This window comes from Sinohyriopsis cumingii, chromosome 6 (assembly GCF_028554795.1).
Source record: "Sinohyriopsis cumingii isolate HCF-2022 chromosome 6, ASM2855479v2, whole genome shotgun sequence".
NCBI lineage: Eukaryota > Metazoa > Mollusca > Bivalvia > Unionida > Unionidae > Sinohyriopsis > Sinohyriopsis cumingii.
The window spans coordinates 88,424,789-88,443,400 of record NC_142966.1 but is presented as its reverse complement, the minus strand read 5'-3'; the positions used below and the strand labels follow the sequence as shown (position 1 = coordinate 88,443,400).

Genomic DNA, 18,612 nt, shown 5'->3' with positions numbered 1-18,612 from the left:
GGCCAGTTACTTAAAATATCACTTGCCTGTTGTGTATTGTTCCGACCCTGCTGTTAATTGATAGTTGTGAAGAATTTGTATATTCAGATCCTTTTTCCTTTAACAGTTATTGTTGCAAGTCCAAACAGCCAAGACGTCCGAGTCCAGGCCATTGCCAGTTAGTTCAGTCCAGCCCCAGGTGATCCAAACCCAGGTTCATCAAGTTTCCTCACCTATCCAAATTGCCCGTGCATCAAGCCTGGCCCATACTGTGCCACAACACACCAACATGTTGACTGTGACAAATGTGCATCAGCCAAAAGTAACAGCAGCTGTAACACCTATACAGACAGTTGTAACATCAAATGGCAATACCATATTAACCACAGGTATCCCAGTTCAGATGGTAGATGGAGACAAAGTGCCAATCAATAGACTTGCCTCACATGTGAAAGCAAAACCTCCCAAAGGCGAGAAGAAAAGTACTCATAATGCTATTGAGAAGAGGTACAGATTGAGCATCAATGACAAGATTGCAGAACTGAAGGACCTAGTTGTTGGAGAAGAGGCCAAGGTATGAATTACAGCATGAAAATGCATATTAACTATTAAAACAATATTATGTAAATGTTGTGGTCTACCCAAAATTGTGGCAAAATTTTTCTCAGTATGCACAAAAGGAAATTTGTAAGAGATTGTGGTAAAATTCTGTTGCCTGGTAAAATTCATCTTCGCCAACCAAGGTTCCAATGTGTTAACCCTATCTACTTTTGGTGGATCATTCATGCTTCGTGTCTATGAATTTCATTTGATGCCACAGTAACCCACTGTGTCAAATCCAAATCAAGTTGATCAAATTTGAACACTGTTCCTCCATGATCAAGATAAGGGGAGCACACGACTGGAATGGACTTTTAAATAAGCGATTTTCCACTGCGGTCCTTGTTTGCACCATTATATCATTTCCCTCAAATAAACATGTAATGGCTTCTCTCTGGTAAATAGGCATATTTTTTGATGTTGAAGTTGCATAGTATCCTTTTGAAATCTTTTGCCTCCACCATTTTGGGCTGACATAGAAAGCACTGCTGTTACATGCTATTTGGTTATTTGGCATTACATACTAAGGGAGACAACTCATGAACACCAATCGATGTCGCTTGGACAATGCTCTGAATTGTTTGAACAATCCACCAAGGTGTAGATAGGGTCAACACATCTGAATGTTGGCTTGCAAAGATGGGTAAAATATAATTGCCAACATTTGATTAATGAATCAAATGCTGCAAACTTTAGCAGCTTGTGTCAGTGTTGATGCAGAATTGGATTCATGTTTTTAGGAAGATGCATTCAGTCACACTTTTTCTTATTTTTACTTTTTAAGTTAAACAAGTCAGCAATCTTGAAGAAAGCAATTGATTACATCAGGCATTTGAAGAAGACAAATGAAAGATTAAAGCAAGAGAATATGGTCCTCAAAATGGGAAGTAGCAAGCAAAGTAAGTAAATACTTACGTGATTCTGAACTATGTCAAGTTAATACTAGAGTAAGTTTTTGTTTACAAGAAGTCCTACACTCCTTAGAATTGTTTTATTTTTTTTATACATTAATTTTCCACAAGAAATTTCCATCATGTTTTGCGAATTAGCAAGTTAATATTATTTCAGTTGTACCTTTCATCTAGGTCATGAATTCATCAACAAACTAGTATAATATCAATAGTATTTTACTTATCATTTTATAACGGTACAAGTTTACTTCATTTAAATTTAATTTTCAAAATGTGAAATTTTTTTGTTTTATTTGCATTTAATTTATAAGAAGATAAGAACCCTTAATTTGTCACGAGAAATTATTTAAGATTTGGAGATTTTGGAAATTTTTAAGAAAAGTCCTGTTCAAAGGGGTAAATGGTGGGTTTTTTTAACACTACTGGGCATAGACCAGAAGCACTTTGGGATGGTCTGTTCATTATCCATTATCCTTCTGTCAGCACAAGTTACTGCTACAATTGCTGAAATACCTATAGGATGCCATGAAACTTTCCTTATGCATTTTCTCATTACCTAGTTGCTCCTAAATGAAAATGGTGCTGCATGGGTATCTATTCTGGCTGCTGTGGCAGCAATCTTGAACATATTATCAATACTCCTACGTCATGAATGGTCATATCAACATGGGTTTTTCATTAAAAGACTTTCTTATCATGTCTACTTGGTCCCAAGTCAAAAAGCTGACGTCCAATAAGGCAGCCACTGCAGCCATTATTTCTACTACCCTTGAATAGATGGTCATATATACTTGGGGTTTTCACTAAAAGACCTGTTATGATGATTAGTTGCTCTTGAATGAAAATAGTGCCTATTTCAGATCCAGTATGGCCAGTGTGGTAACCATCCTGAAAATCTGGTTATCACTATATGTCCTACATGCATGGTCATATGAACTTGACTTAATGGTGTCTGTTTGGTCCCAAATAAAAATCATGCTTATTTGCTGTCTAATATAGCCATGGCAACAATCGTTTTGAAAATAACTAATCATCCTACCGGGAGGGTCATATCAAAAAGGGATTTTCACTTAAAGGCTTCTTGTAATGTCTGGTTGGTCTTAAATGAAAGTTGGGCTTACCTGATATCAGATATGACCACCATGGCAGCAATCTTAGAATTCTTAACCACAACTCTACCTGAACTGAAAGTCATCTTGATACATAGTTTTCACTAGAAGACTTCTTGTGATGTCCAGCTGGTCTTAAATGAAAATGGTGTCGATCTGACATACAATATGGCCACCATACGCAACCATCTTGAAAACAAGTCATTGCTACTCCTTGTGAAAGGACAGTTGTATCAATATTAGGTTTTCACTCAAAGACCTCATGGTTTCTGTTTGGTCTCAATTGAAAATGGTGCTGATCTGATTCCAGTATGTCCACCACTATAGCCGTATTGAAACTATTATCTCTACTCCTCCCAAATGGATGGCTATATCAGCATGGGTGTTTCTCCAGTAGCTTTCCTATGGTGGTCTTTATGAAAATGGTGCCAGTTGTGTATCCATTATTACTGACACAATGTCTTAAAAATCTTTTTGTCACTGTTCTCTTTCAATGAATGATCCTCATGGGTTTTTCACCAAAATACTTTCAGATAGGTCTACTTTGTCTTAAACTAAAATGGCGTGAAACTGACGTCCAGTAAGTCCACCACCATAGCTGATTGGAAAATTTTATTATTGAAGTAGTCTTCAAAGAGAGTCTCAAAACTCAACAGATGAGAGGGAGAAATGGTCTTATCTATTTTTACCTGTAAATTCTTTTCCTATAGCATCAGTCCCTTCAAAGGGGCTCTTGTTTCATGTATATCAATTTAAGATTTTGAGATCTTTTGTTAATCATAGATGTAATACTTGTCCATATGTTACAGATATTGAGGATCTGCTAATCCTGAATAAGGAGAATAGTATGGACAGCACTCCAGGCATGTTGACCCCACCTAGCTCAATCACAGACTCCCCATTGAATAGTCCCAGTATGAGCAGCGATGGTGAAAGCTCCTCACCACCAAGCCCAGCTTTCAATGATATAGGTACGGTATTTCCTTTCTTTAATAGTCTGAAGCTATAGCAGGGTTAAAGGTCATTGAAAGTCATTGAGAAATGAACACCTCAATTTAAGGTTTTGAAAGTCGTTGATATTTCACCTAGGTCATTAAAAGTCATTGATATTTCACCTAGGTCATTGAAAATCATTGAATATTAGAGATTTTGCTCTCTTTTTTAAAGTTATTGAAAATTTAACTTTTCAAGTCATTTATTTTACAGTGTGCAATGATTGGAAGTAGAGTTTGATTTTCTGTCAATTGCTAACAATTTCACTAATATCTTATTTCACATAAAGCAATCAGATATCATGTATAGCACCCATTCGATATGATGCAATTAACACCTTGCCTTCACTAAGTTTCATTGTCAGATTGGGTCCTGGACAAGACCTTCTGTTGTAGTTTGAGGGGTGCATGTGAGGAAGTTCTACAAATGCATGTTTAAAATATGGGCTACCAATAAAACAGTCCAAAAGAGCTGAAACCCAGTGCAGTTCATCTTAGAGGATTCAATTCGGCAAATAGGTCTACTGGCTGACAATAGGGATGTCAATTTATTTTAAAGCTATGAATTGTATCAGATTATTGAAGCTAGAAAAGTGTTAGAAGTGAGAATTTTAGCTAATGCAGCTTGACTGAAATGTAGTAGTTCACGAATGTAAACAAACCAAAAGTGATGTCATTTTTTAAACTCAAAAATATGTTAAACTGCAAAGGTATATCAGCTTTTTTACCAATCTTGGCACACCATATAACAAATTCAATACTTTTCAAACAATAGACGTGTATTTTTAATAGATCTAATCACCAGCAGTGTAAACTTCTGGACTAATCATTTGTCGATTGTTAACACCTCTGATCTTTGGACATTTAAACACGGATTAACTCCTCCTTATTCATGAGGAATGTTTTAAAGTATTGTCTTTTATGTATTTTATTTACAGCTCAGTTTACAGGTAAAAGAATGAGTGCAGTTGAAATAATGAATAGTAACACGGATTCACATTTTTTTATTCACCTGGAATATATTTCATTTTCTTAGTGAATTAATGCAGGTGAATTCTGTTGTTGTTGTTGTAGGGTTTAGCACCATTTTTCAGCACACGATAGGCTATACATGGCAGCCAGTATTAATGGTGGAGGAAGAACCCCGGAAATCCCCGGAAAGAACCACCAACCCTCGAGAAGCTACTGGCAAACTTTCTCGCATACCGATATTGGTCGAATCCGGAATTCTATTGTTCAGTTGGGGATATGTTTTCACTGTCTCCATAATTCACTTGAAGAAATGTAGGAATATCACTCATTTATTTAATTTAGGATACTTTAAAAAAATGCGCATATTTTTGACATTTTGGCAAATTTCCCAAGTCTGGTAAATTTTGACTTCTTGCTATTTTTAGATTTTTTTAAACAGTATTTGGGCATAATATCGTATAGTTTTTGAGTGACCAAAAATAATGGGGGTAGATCTAAAAAATTTACAGTTCTTCTTAAAAATGCATTATTAAAAATACCTTGGGCATAGCTACATATAGCCCTATGAGGGTTCAGATACATTTAATAAATAATATAACAATAAAATAACATTGTCTGAACAAGCATACTACAGCATTAATGGAATTAACATCCATTTTTGAACAGATAGTAAATCTGGCATAGTGGTCAGTAAAGCACTGATTCAAGAAATTGAAAATCTTATTTTAGAGCCAAAGTATCCAGAAGACATTACATGAGCAGTGAACAAATGCACATAATAAACATAAGGAACAGTTTCCAAACTTGTTCCAGCTGGCTAAGCTAGTTATTTATATGCCCCATCAACATGGGCATCTCAGCACTGTCCAAACACTTGTGAGGGACAGATTAAGCTCAGAAAAATAGACAGATTAATTTGTATACAACTAGAGGCAACATATTTGAAAGAATCTGATTTAAATAGGACTCTAACAGAGTGTAGCTGGAAGAAAGATTTATTTTTAACTGTTAAGTATATAATGAACTATTGCCATTTCCTCCTCTTGTTCAGTATGGTCATTTCTAAATATAGTAGTTGTAATGGAAAAAGGAACTGTATTGGGTTCACAATGTAAATTTACTAGGAGTTAAATGTTTATATATTGACATTAGTTGATTGATCCCATGCTGCTAAGAAATTCACGTTTTATACATTACATCACATTTTTTTGGTCAAATTTGAGGATCACCAAAAATTGACATTTGAACCAAATCTGTTTCTTAACTGATGCGCTTATAAACACAACTTTGTGTTGCATACAGATTAGAAATTTATATTTTATTGATACATATATCTTGAGTTTCATTTTGGGTTCTTATTTATAACTGAAAATTGTGGTTGGAATGAGGTGAATAAACCCTCTTCCATTTGAAAAGGAAGTGGAAGAATTTTCTGATAATGATGGGGATTTAATGAAAAAATAAAGATAAGACATGATTTTGGGGAAACAATTATTAATTCTACAACTGCATGCCCTAAAATAAACCCTACATTTTTCTTATTTACCAATTATGTTTTTCTTTTCTTTCCATAATGGAATAGATGATGTGATGGACAAGACCACATTTGGCCTGACAGCTGGGATGCTGGACAGGACAAGGCTGACTTTGTGCGTCTTCATGTTTACCATCTTGGCATTTAATCCATTTGGTTCTCTGTTCAGAACAGGGGGTCTGAACATGGCAGAGCAGGTCAGTGGGGCCAGTTTTGCTGGTAGGACACTGCAAGGGCATGAAGATGTACCAACAGGTAATATTTGACAATTATTGAAATGATTTTGGTTAAGGTTTATACTGTATCTTCATTTGGGATTTCTCTCTTGATGATGTGTCATTTCAGGATCTGTGATGTATTGTCATTATAGAGCCATTTTGAAATTCTTAACCCAAAGGTTAACTTTTAGTGCATGAAGACTGAAAAATAAGGGTCTTCATAATGACTGTATTAGATGTTGTTGTCACTACTGACACTGGTTGGATGATTGCTATGACATGGGGTATTCACCATAAGACTTTTAATCATGTCTGATTTGTCCTGAATGTCAAGCCGACATCCAATATGTCCACTACTGAATATTATCAGAAATGGTTTGAAAATGAAGAACTGGTCTTACCTTGAATTCCTGGAGGGACTCTTGTTTTCCATTCTTATAGCCTTTCCTAGCATATACTATACAACATAAATCATGTGTAAAACTTGTCTGACAGCTTTTGATTAGCTGCGCAGAGTGGCAAGCAATATTGGCTCTAGTCTACATACCATTCTGCTGCTCCAATTTTTTCCCCCTGAGTTAATGGACATCACAATTGATGTGTTAAACACGCACGCATGCCAGCCATTAAGCATTTGGCATAATCATTATGCTTGTTTCCACCTAATTAACATCTTGTGCTTGACTGTATATTGAAATATGGATTAAGCTTTGCTGGTACATATAAAAAAATCAACAACAAAAATCAAGCAATAAAAAGTCATTCAGCAATCATTCAGCAAAGTTAGACATGTAGATTAGTGCGGTTCCATTTAAACAAGCATGGTACCCAGGGAAGACAGTTTTCTAAAAGTATTTGCCACAGTACTTTTTGATTTTACAGAGTTCATATTAAAATACGAAAATTCTAAATTGCTTCTATGTGTGAGTACCCCAGGTTAAAAGTGCCTTCCCTGGGTCTCATGTATGATTTAATGGAAAAGCCCAAAGTTAAAGAGAGTGTTGTCTGTAAATAATTTGTCACTGTGTTGTGTGTTTGTATTTTGTTAGTAATTAAGATGGATTTTGCCCATTTGTGACAAGAATTCAAACTGGCTACAGATCCAGATTAGTAGCAAATTAAATGTATATTTGTCTTAGTTTCCTATAATTATGGCATGTTATGTATAGATTACACTTGTAGCTTATAACGGTTGGCATTTAGTTAATACATGCATTATTTTTGACCATGTATTAAAACAGACATGGGGATATATGTTTCTATAGACACTTTTCTGATTTTTATTTATTAAAATGGAAAAAGAATTCTTAGTGTATGTGTATATATATATATATATATATATATATATATATATATATATATATATATATATATAAGTTTCAGGGTAAATATTGGAAGCAGTAGTTTAAGTTAAACTATCTGGGTTTTGAGAGTTTTAAATTTTCTTTAAGCAGTTCTTGTATTTACTGGATTATAAGGAGTGATATGGCTTATACATTTCATTTTTTTTATTTTTAAAAATTCCAGAACAATTGTCAATGCTGAATAACTGGCTGTTTCCATCTGTGTTATTGTGGCTGATCAATGGTGCCATTGTGATGTCAGTGTTGGCTAAACTATTTGTGTTCGGTGAACCCATTACAAACAAGGACAGTGCTGCAGCAACATCTTTCTGGAGACACTATACTCAAGCACAGACAGATTCTGAAAGTGTAAGCTCTGCTGCTAAGAGTTGACACTAAATTGGTATTACATAAGTAAATGTGTGCAATATGGATGGTTTATGTATGCTTTAAATATTTTACAGTTCTTGGTTATTACTTGAAAGTTTTAGTTGGACCATGTTGATAGCTTTTATCACCAAAATTTATCCAGATAGTTTTCACTGTCATTTTAGCTGAAGGCTGAATTACAAGCTTAAAAATTTGATCTGTCAACTCTAATATTCATAGTTTTTTTATTAATAAAATATTTAGATTTATGACAAAAAATCATTTGTGAAATAAAGGATTCTTTGATTAGTTTCATTATAATGTTTTACATATATGCTGAGAATTTAACACATTCATTAGGTTTTGCAGCAGTACTCTGAATATTGCAACATCTTCTTCAGCCACTATACATAATGAACAATAAAATTCATGAATTATTGCTTTGTTAATATGTATAAATGTTGAATGATATGAACAAAACTGCTGAAACCTGAGTGTTTTTGTTTCTTAAAGGGAAATTACTCAGCATCTGGCAATCAGCTGCGGCTTGCTTTACAATCACTGGGGCGCCCCTTACCTACATCCACTTTTGATCTTTTTGCTAGCTTAGTTTGGCAGATATTTAGACATTTTCTGCATCGACTATACCTGGGATGGTGGTTGAGCTGTAAGGCAACTGGCTTCAGAAAAAGTGTGTACAGGAAAGATGCTGCTGACTCTGCTAAAAATGCCAGCCTTGCATACTTCAGGCTTCACCAGTTGCACCTGACAGGTAAGTTGAATATAGATACAAGATTTCAGATTGTATGGCTTATATGTGCTTGCACTATAGATAAGAATAAGCCTTTACTTGAAGAGAACGGAATGACATGTAATTTGAAGTTTTATGTTTACATGCACAGTCTTTCCAATAGCCCTAGTGTTTCCTAAGTTTTAATACTTTTTAAAAAAATGTTGACATAAAAAAAATTGTTGCTTTACTAACCATATACGAGAGGATCCTGTTTGTCCTCGTGTGTTTCCTTTCATAAGTTACAGCAAAACCGAAAGATCTGTTACATTTATGATTCCTGTCTACAAATCCTATCTTGCTACAAGTTCCATGTGATGTGCTGAAGCTGTTTAAAATAATGTTATTTCCCAAAGAAGAAATATCAACTGTAATGTGCATGCTACAAGTTCAACATCAATATTAAAATTATAATGGTTGAAATCAGCTGGATAATACATGCAAGATGTGCAATGTAGCTACATCAAATAATTGATTTTTTTTTTACCAGTATCTGTTAATGCTTCATTTATAAAGCAAATAGATTCCATTTTATTTATAGGGTGGGGATGGTGAGTAATCTTGATATAGCCAGAACATTAAGTTTTATATATCATTTGATGAAGTGTACAAGTTGTAAAGAAGAGTTGCAAATGAAAGTTATAAACTTTAAAGTAACTGAAAATATCACAAGAACAGTAACTAAAATTGCTACAAGAACACTTATCTTCAGAATATGTATGTTGTTTTCTTTGTTGAAACGCTGCATTTAAGCAGCAAATGAGTTGTGCTAAGGAGATTGCAAAAGTGAGATTCAACAAATCTCAGACATTTTCTTACCATCAGGTTGAGAAATTAACAGACTAGTGGAAATCTGAACCAGCATCCAATTCTCAGCCATTAGTTCTGCAATCAGAGATCATCGTGAAAAAATTGCTCTGGCAGAAGCTTTGGGGGCATGAAAGTAGCTGCTTTGGGGTATTCGTATTGTTCCTATGATGAACCCCATAAGTTTTCAAGACAGTGATTTCTGACTCAGTTTTTGAAGATTTTACAATGAGCAAAAGTAACATTTCTTGTACGATTTATGATGTCCATCTTAGGAAGGAAATCTTGCAGAAAATAAAATTAACAGTAAAATGCATTTGCCTTTCAGTTTTAAAAAATGAATTTTCAGGGGAAAAAGTAGTGTAATGATTTGATTCTTGTTGGATGAGATGGGGAAGATGTGACCCTTGTTATTTAAATCTGTTTGCAAAATGAAGTGATACAGGACAGACACTTACAAAAAGAACACCATCTGCCTCGAGCTCAAATTTTATTTAATTTGGATGTGATATCCAAATGTTAAAAAGACAGCTTGGGTCTTTGTTATAACCCATTTAAAAGATCCAAGTTTTCCAGTTGGTACAGTCTATTGTACACTGCATGTTGTTCACATTGCATTCTGATAAGGTCTTGGTACAGTCTGTTGTACACTGCATTTTGTTCACATTGCATTCTGATAAGGTCTTGGTACAGTCTATTGTACACTGCATGTTGTTCACATTGCATTCTGATAAGGTCTTGGCACTTTTGGGGAATAAGCAGAACAGTTAGCTTTAAATCTTTTTCACTAGTGCAGGTTATAGCAAAAAGTTTGTGAATACTCTAAGATTGGAATTGGGAGAGTGATCTGTTAATAAGGCATTTTAATTAATAGTGTCTTTTTCTTTAATGGGGACCCTGAGTGGCTGAATGGTCTAAAGCACTAACCATTATGGATCACTGCCATCTCACCTTTGCCTGTGTGGGTTCAAGTCTCAGGCTCAGTCGTTGTGAGTATACAAGAAAGCTTGCCAGTAGCTTCTCATGGGTCAGTGGTTCTTTCTGGAGTTTTCTCTGGTTCTTCCTCCATCATTTATACTGGCCGCCATGTATAACCTATCTTGTGCTGAAAAATGGCATCAAACCCTATTACAGCAACACTATTCCTTAACCAGTTCTGATGAAAATTGAAGTGGGATGCTGTTCAGGATTTATTGGCAAGAGCAAGGGAAGATAAATCTGAGAACCTTCTGATGAAGATAGAAAGGTACAGAAGAATCTAAAAGCATATAAACTGGAAACCAGTATTCAGATGTGCTTTTGATCAGTGTGGGACCACTGTTTGAGAGATCTTTGGCTTTGTTTCAACAAGCATCTTTGATTCATGTGCCACATGAGCATGCAGAATGCTGAAGAAATTCATGCTCATGTTTATCATCAGGGTTGCTGTAGTTGTGGAATGATATTGATAAATAGCTTCTGAAGCCAGTAAACAGTCTGAATCAGGATGTTGTAGAGGTTGGTGTAGAGTGTCACAGAGCATTGTTAACGCTGGGAATCTTCATGTCATAAAATATTGGTATTTGTAGAAGTTCAGGCATTCTTACAGGAGGTTTCATTGTACCTTGATACATGTCTACATTTCTGTAATTCCTTTGTTGCAAATGCATTACTTATATCAAGAAGTTATATGCTATGGATAACTGTATTTTGGAATCAACTTTGTCCAAAATCAGGCTCATTTTCTACCTGACCTGAATCATTTTTTTTAATTCTGTAAACAACTAAACAACTAATACATAGACATTGTGTTTGTTATGTTCTGTATTATCATTGCAGTGATAGACTTTTTAATTATAAGATTTAAAGGTGTCATTGGCTACCCGAATATTTGGGTGCCTGCTCATTCATTCATAATTAACCGGTTGAGAGAATTTGCTCTAGGGAACCGATTTAGTTCATGCTCAAACATTTTTTTTAATAACAAAATTCCAAGTTTAGATTAAAGATTATATCTAGTGATGTCTGTAGCAAGTGAGACACAAAATAATAAGTACTGTTCAGGGCTCTTGTCATGTAACGTTGATCCCTCCTAGACCTCTGTCTACTGATTTTCATATTGCCAATGTGTGCGACCATATGGCTATGTACTTGAACATTTTCCTTATTTTCTTTTTACAGTAACTGTACATAATACATTTCAAAGAAAACTGAGCAAAAGCTAAATATATGATGTAAACTAATTGAAGTGAATGTTGTGTATAAATAATTTTATCATTTTGCTTTGTGTCTGTATTCTCATACTAATCCCCATGGATTTAACTAATTGCAGATCTAGATAAGTAGCAGAAATTAATTTTAATAAATGTACCTTTCTTAAACGTTTTTTTTTTGTAATTATGGCATGTAATATAGATCACTCTTTTTATGCTCTGATTGCGCTTTATTTTGGCCACTCATATTAGTAGTAATTATGCTTATACCTATCGGAGGTTTGGCATGTATGAACTTAAACAAAGCAGTTGAGGTTCACATTTAATATAATTAACCTTTGATCGTGTACCGGGGTAACTGATCATTACGATTGTTGGGTACCCGGTTGATGTTTTCTAAAATTTGACATCTCTCTTAAGATCTTTTGTACACATTTGGAACCATCCAGAATTAAATTTTCCATTAGGTAATAGTTTTTGTTAGGAAATGTTAATTCTGACCTGAGGTCAAGTAGAGGACTATATAATGTTGTTTTCCTGGAAATTATTTACTTTTGCTGTAAGATCTGAGCAGAATCATTTATGTCATTGTTGTGTCCAGTGTTTCATTTGGGCTGGAATTTATTTATTCAGATCATTTAATTCAAGTTACTCTTCTCTGGAAATTCAATGTGCTTGTCATCTAAAAGTATATTCTTGGAAAGCGACGTTAGCTGGGAATTGTAATGAAATTCAAATAGGATAAATTCTTGGTATTACTGTGATTCATCAAAAGACTGTTGGCACATCACTACAACACATAACACCACAAGCACATCAACATTTCCATTGATGGATTTATTTTGGATTACCACTAAAGTTTATTAAAAACTTTAATCATTAGGACTTTGTGTTAGTAATTCTAGGCATGGAGCTCTCTCTCTGTCTTCCCCCACCCCCACCCAATATTTTTTCCTCCAGATGTGAAAATTGACAGGTATGGTGTAAGGTCACTTACATCAAAGCAAACTGCAACTCAGATTTTGCAGTATTAGCATAATTTTCGAAACATTATTTCTGAAACTTAATGTATTTTGGAGATATCATTATTCGAATCTAAGGATTGTACTTAATTCAGCGCATAGTCAAACCTACAGTATACATTAGGGGGCACCATTGTGTAAATACATTCAGTAGCCTAATTGCGAGTATTGAATCAAACCATATTGTTGTTCACTGTCTTGTCACACTGGGATTACATTTTAATGAGTTAGGTATTTACAATTTCAAAGCAAAGTTAAAATGTAATTACCAGTGTATTGATATAAAATGTCCAATGCAATAATGCATAAACATTTACAGCAATTCGCGATTGCTAAATTCTTGTCATCGAAACAATAAGAAAACAGAAAATTAAATAAATTACTTTTCAAACAAGTTTATACCATTTCTTTTTAATAATTATGCACACCAACCTCGATAAGTATACATGTATTTTTTTTAAATTTAAGTTTGCCTAAATAAATGTATTTAGAACTTACCTCGTGCATCTTGAGATATCTCCGAGTTGTGGGTCGACTTATACACAGGTCATGCACTTTTTAGTGTTTACCTGTTCAGTTTGGGGGTCAGCTGATACGTGAGAGGGCTAATACACAAATATATACAGTATTTATTGAATTTTCAAAGCTTATTGCCTCTCGCTCATTTATTTAATTATTTAAGACCATAGATTCATAATAGAAGATAAAATGCTTTAAAAGTCTATTGTTCAGCTACGAGTTGTACCTTTTTTTTTCTTCCATGTTTCTGTATAAAATTATTTTCAATACCCGTAAATGGAAGTTATTCAGATCATAATAGAAGCTATGCTATGTTTGGCCCTCTGTGCTTCCAAGCTGTTATATTAACAATTTCATAGTAATGCACTAAATAGAATTTGTAAAATGTCACTATTTTTCCCCATTTTTGTCCTAAAATTTTTTTTCAAGTAGCGTAACTTTATCCCTACTTTTTCACAAAGGGTTGCTGGAAAGACGGTGTGCATAATCAGTTGACTGGAGATGATTCTGTGGTCACCATTAGCATTTATATAAGTATCTTTATGTAATTATTCAAAAAAAGAATATAGAGCCATGCAAAGTTAAAGCTCTAATATTCTTCAACTTGATGGAAACAGTAGTACACTGTGAAAAAAATAATAATATCAACTTAAGAGATTCTGCAAGAAAACTAGATGGTTGCTCATAATGGCTTCTAGCATACACTAATCTATACCCACCCAGACCACCTCGGGTTAGCTGAATTTAAATGAGAAGGTCACTTAACTCGTAATTCCACTACATTATGGTTACTAATGTGTCAAAAGTGCCATTGAAAACCAGCCAACACATTTCTTTACCTATTAGATATTGGGGCCCCAAGTGGTCTAAAGCGCTCACCATTCCGGATCACTGCCATCTCACCTCTCTCTGCATGGGTTCGAGTCCGAGGCTTGGCTATTGTGGGTACATGGGAAAGCCTGCCGGTAGTTTCTCGTAGTTTGGTGGTTCTTTCCTGGGTTTTCCAGGGTTCTTCCTCCACCAGTTATACTGGCTGCCATGTATAGCCTATCTTATGCTGAAAAATGGTATTAAACCCTAGAACAACAACCTATTAGTAATTTAACTTAAGCAGTGAAATAGTTGTAGAAACTGCTCTTATATTTAATCAGAATATGAATTTTTTTTTTTAGGTCATCTCCCAGGGAGCTCTTTGTGGGGACTGAATCTTGCTCTGTCTTCATTGAATCTAGGAGAGGTGGGCAAAGAGGCTATGTCAGTGAACAACTTGACAGAGATCTATATTAACACTGCCATGAGTGTGCATTGCATCCTTCCAGGAAGAATGAAATTCTTAGCTGTAGGTTCTGATTTATGCCTATATACACATATGCTAAAGATGTTTGATCAAATAATGTAAATGCATTATTATCCAGACGGTAGTAATTTTTAGCTGTACTGGTCATGGACCAGAAGATCTTACAGGATGGTCTTTTGCCCATCTTTTTCCCATCTGTTAGTACAAGTTTGCCGTCACTAGTTCTCCTAAAGTACTTGGATTGCCATGTTCTAGTTGGTCCTAAATGAAATTGGCAATGCTATCACATCCACTATGGACACCACAGTAGTCATCTTGAAAAAATAATGTTATCACTCTGTTTGCTGTATGGATGGTGATAACAACATGTATTCACTAAAGGGCTTCTTACGATGTCTGTTAGGTCCTAAATGAAAATACTGCCTATGTGGCTAACTTGGCAGACATCCTGAAAAAGTATTGTTATTGCAACTCCTCCTACATAGGTGATCATATGAACATGGGGTTTCTACTTTGAAAAAAAAGCTTATAAAGAGATCTAGATCGTCCTAAATCTACTAACATCTACTGTGGCTGAAATGGCAGTAATTTTGAAAATGTTATCACATTTCCACCAGAACAGATCATATTGACATGAGGTTTTCACTAAAAGACTTCTTTAGTCAAGTTGAACCAAATGAAAATAATACTGATTTGGCATCCAATATGGCTGCCACACAGGGTCCATCTTGAAAATTTTCTTATTGCTACTAATCCTGAATGAGTTGTTGTATCAACATAGGTTTTCACTAAAAGTTTCCTTTTGATGTCTAGTTGGTCCCAAATGATGGTATTGATTCAGTGTTGTCCATTATGGCCTTCAGAGCAGCCATCTTGAAAATCTTGTGACTACTACTCCTGCACAGAAAGTCATATTGACATGGGGTTTTCACCGGAATACTTATGATTCAGGTTGGTCATAAATGAAAATGGTGCCAATGTGAGGTCCAGTATGGTCGCCATTTTGAAAATCTTATCACTACTCTGCCAAAATGGAATGTCATATATTGACATCTTGTTTTCAGTAGAATACATCTTAGTATGTTTAGTTAGACCTAAGTGAAAATCATGCTGATCTGATGTATAATATGTGCTACAGTGGCCAGCAGAATAATTGTGTTGTCACTACTTTCCTGAATGAATGCTCCCAAGCTTGATCTTTGTGCCTTAAATAGGTTATATGCATCATGTACAAATAAGATCGGTTGCCTCATGAGAATTCCAGCTCCTGAAATAAGAGCAATCTGCAACACTCACATTTGAATGCAGTGATTCAATCCAAAATATCATAGAAACTGTTTGCAGGCATGCAGCTTCAAACCTTCTATAGTTTTTATCTCAGGGTATTTAACTTCTCCGAGACAAAACCTGAATTAGGTGGGTCCCATGGCTGTGGCCAAGACTACACCCAATTAAACCAACACAGCCTCTTAGCTCTGCTGAATTGGTCAGAAGATTTAAATAATCGCTTTTCTAACCAGTCATGGTTCATATGACCATATGCTGTGTTGCTGTAAGTATGAGAGGGGGTTATCGTTTACTTTGGAAATCCAGTCTTTGTTTCCTCAAAAGTAACTTGATGTAAGGACAAATAGTATTGTCTCCTATTATCTATTTTTCTAACTTTGATGTAGTTGGAGAACATTAGAAGAAGGACAATTTTTAAATAATCTTTCTCCAAGAGTACTTGCCAAATCACATTACTTTCATACCCTCCCAACTACCTGTCCATGTGAGTATCATCACTGGTGTATTGTTCAGCATAAAACTTGGCAACACCTGGTGGTGGCAAGAGTAGGTGATGGGCAAGACTTCTTGCCCTTGGTCTGTATGAGACAGAAAAGACAAATTTTTATAGTTAAATTAGGCTGGATTTGGTCGATAGCAGATTTCTACCCCTTTTATTAATGTGATTAGACACCAAATATTCTCAGAGAAACACAATTTACCTAAAACTTTTCTATCAGTACTCCTTCGAACTTGATGGCTGTATCATATTTTTCATCTGTAGACTTCTCATGTTACCCAGTTGGTCTTGAATGAAAAAGGTGCCAGTCGTACATCCAATATGGCTGCCAGAATGACTTAAGAAAATTTCTGACAATCTCTCTCCAGAATGGATGAACATTACATGGGATTTTCACTGAAAGACTTCTACTGTTTGTTTTATCTCAAATGAAATTGTTCCAAGTTGATATCTAGTTTGTGCACCACAGCAGCTAATTTAAAAATCTTTTTATTGCTGAAGAGTATCAGAGATGGTTTCAGCACTTGACATTTAAAAGAAGAAATTGCCTTGTTTTGAATTATTGGAAATTTTTTTTGCTCAGTAGACTGTTTGTCCCTTTGAGGGACTCCTGTTGACTTTTCTAATTCAAAGGCAGACTTGACAAAAAGGGAATTCTTAAATGAAAAATTATGTACATTTTTGGACTCTTGATCAAAACTATTTTGACAAAAATCTTGGTAGCACAGTTGCAAAAGAAATCAAAGTAAGAAAATGAAATTTGAATGGCATAGATTAATTCATATGTAGATAGCCAAATTTAGATTTTTAGGTCATGTAAGACATCTTTGACACATTTTTATCAATTTGAACGTTTACCATCTTTTAATCATTTGTTAGCTCAATTCAGCAAAATCCACTTGAGATAGACATGTGCAATTTTATTTGATTTTTTTTTTTGTAGATGACTTATATTTGCATGCACGTGTTGCAGTATTTCAGTTATTTAGACTAGGAAATTTAGTTTTCTTCTCTGTGAACTTAAGTCTAGTTCCTTCAATTTCAAAGAATCTAAACAGCAATATGTTTTGTTTTTTTTTCAGCGCTATTTCCTTATCTGTGCTCGGCATTTGGTGTCAGAGAGTGGAGACCATGTGCCCCCCAGTGTCCAGTGGTTATTTCACAGTGAAGGACATAGATTCTTTGTTGATGGAGAGTGGAACTTCAAAGTCAAAGAAAGCATGTTCACAACCTGCCTGAATGAAGGTATATTTGATTTTGTCTCTCAACATATTGGATATTTTTATTCTACAAATATGAAAAGGTCATATATTTTTTGTCCATATTTTTAACTCGACAAGTTTGCATTTAGATCACTTTGAAAGAGTATTTGTTATATGTTTCTGATTCTCCTTTGCTCTTTGTGTCTGTCAGCATTGCTGTTTTAAACTTTTGGACCTAATTTGATAGATGGCATCATAGCACATCATCTTGTCAAATTTAAGACTTTGTTTCACAGACCTGTTGCAATCAATTGGACTAAATATGATAGGAATGATCCTGTTGTTATGATCTTTCAGAATTTTACAAAAGACTTTGTTCTGCCATCAAATAGGGTGGGCCATTATTAATGAAACACTTTACCTGTAAAAGTAGTGGTATATAATTAAGGTCATTCAAGTATTGCAAATAAATTGATATTTGTGTTATGCGTGTGTTTTCACAGGGTTTCTCATATCAAGATCAAGAATTTATCCTGTCTATTTTGATCGATTTGAAAGCTACACAACCACTATGTCACAAAGTGAAATATGTTGCACTGAAATTTCATTGGTGGTTTTTGCTTGTTCCAGTCCATGTTACATAATAACTACCAATCAGGAATTAGTGCAGCTTATTCCCTGCGTGACAAACAGGAAGTAATAGCAAAGCGACAGAGAAACTTGGCACTAAAGTCATTTATTTGTAGTACTTGCAAATGATGTCAGGGTTGCAAATGCATAAATCGTGCAAAATTTGTACGAATTAGCACATTTGGAGAATAGTGACAGGAACTACTGCAGATAAGTTAGTAGTCCCGCATACGAAAATGTGCTCAGCAAAGTAAACAATTTTTATTAACCGTTTTGTCGTGACATGTTTTTCAGAAAGGCAACTGTTTACACATGAGTTCTGGAAGCATGACATGAATAG

At 34.9% G+C, this 18,612-nt stretch overlaps 1 protein-coding gene across 2 annotated transcripts in view; it reads left to right on the top strand.

The window, feature by feature from the left end:
* LOC149797398 (sterol regulatory element-binding protein 1-like) overlaps positions 1-18,612 on the top strand; it is a 49,950-nt gene that overhangs the window by 11,359 nt on the left and 19,979 nt on the right. For both annotated transcript variants that reach the window (XM_089962175.1, XM_089962176.1), the window contains 8 exons: positions 107-553; positions 1,364-1,478; positions 3,409-3,570; positions 6,146-6,352; positions 7,843-8,027; positions 8,541-8,799; positions 14,530-14,696; positions 17,523-17,685. In XM_089962175.1, coding sequence (XP_089818301.1) covers positions 107-553; positions 1,364-1,478; positions 3,409-3,570; positions 6,146-6,352; positions 7,843-8,027; positions 8,541-8,799; positions 14,530-14,696; positions 17,523-17,685 — 1,705 coding nt within the window. The remainder of the gene's footprint in view (positions 1-106; positions 554-1,363; positions 1,479-3,408; positions 3,571-6,145; positions 6,353-7,842; positions 8,028-8,540; positions 8,800-14,529; positions 14,697-17,522; positions 17,686-18,612) is intronic.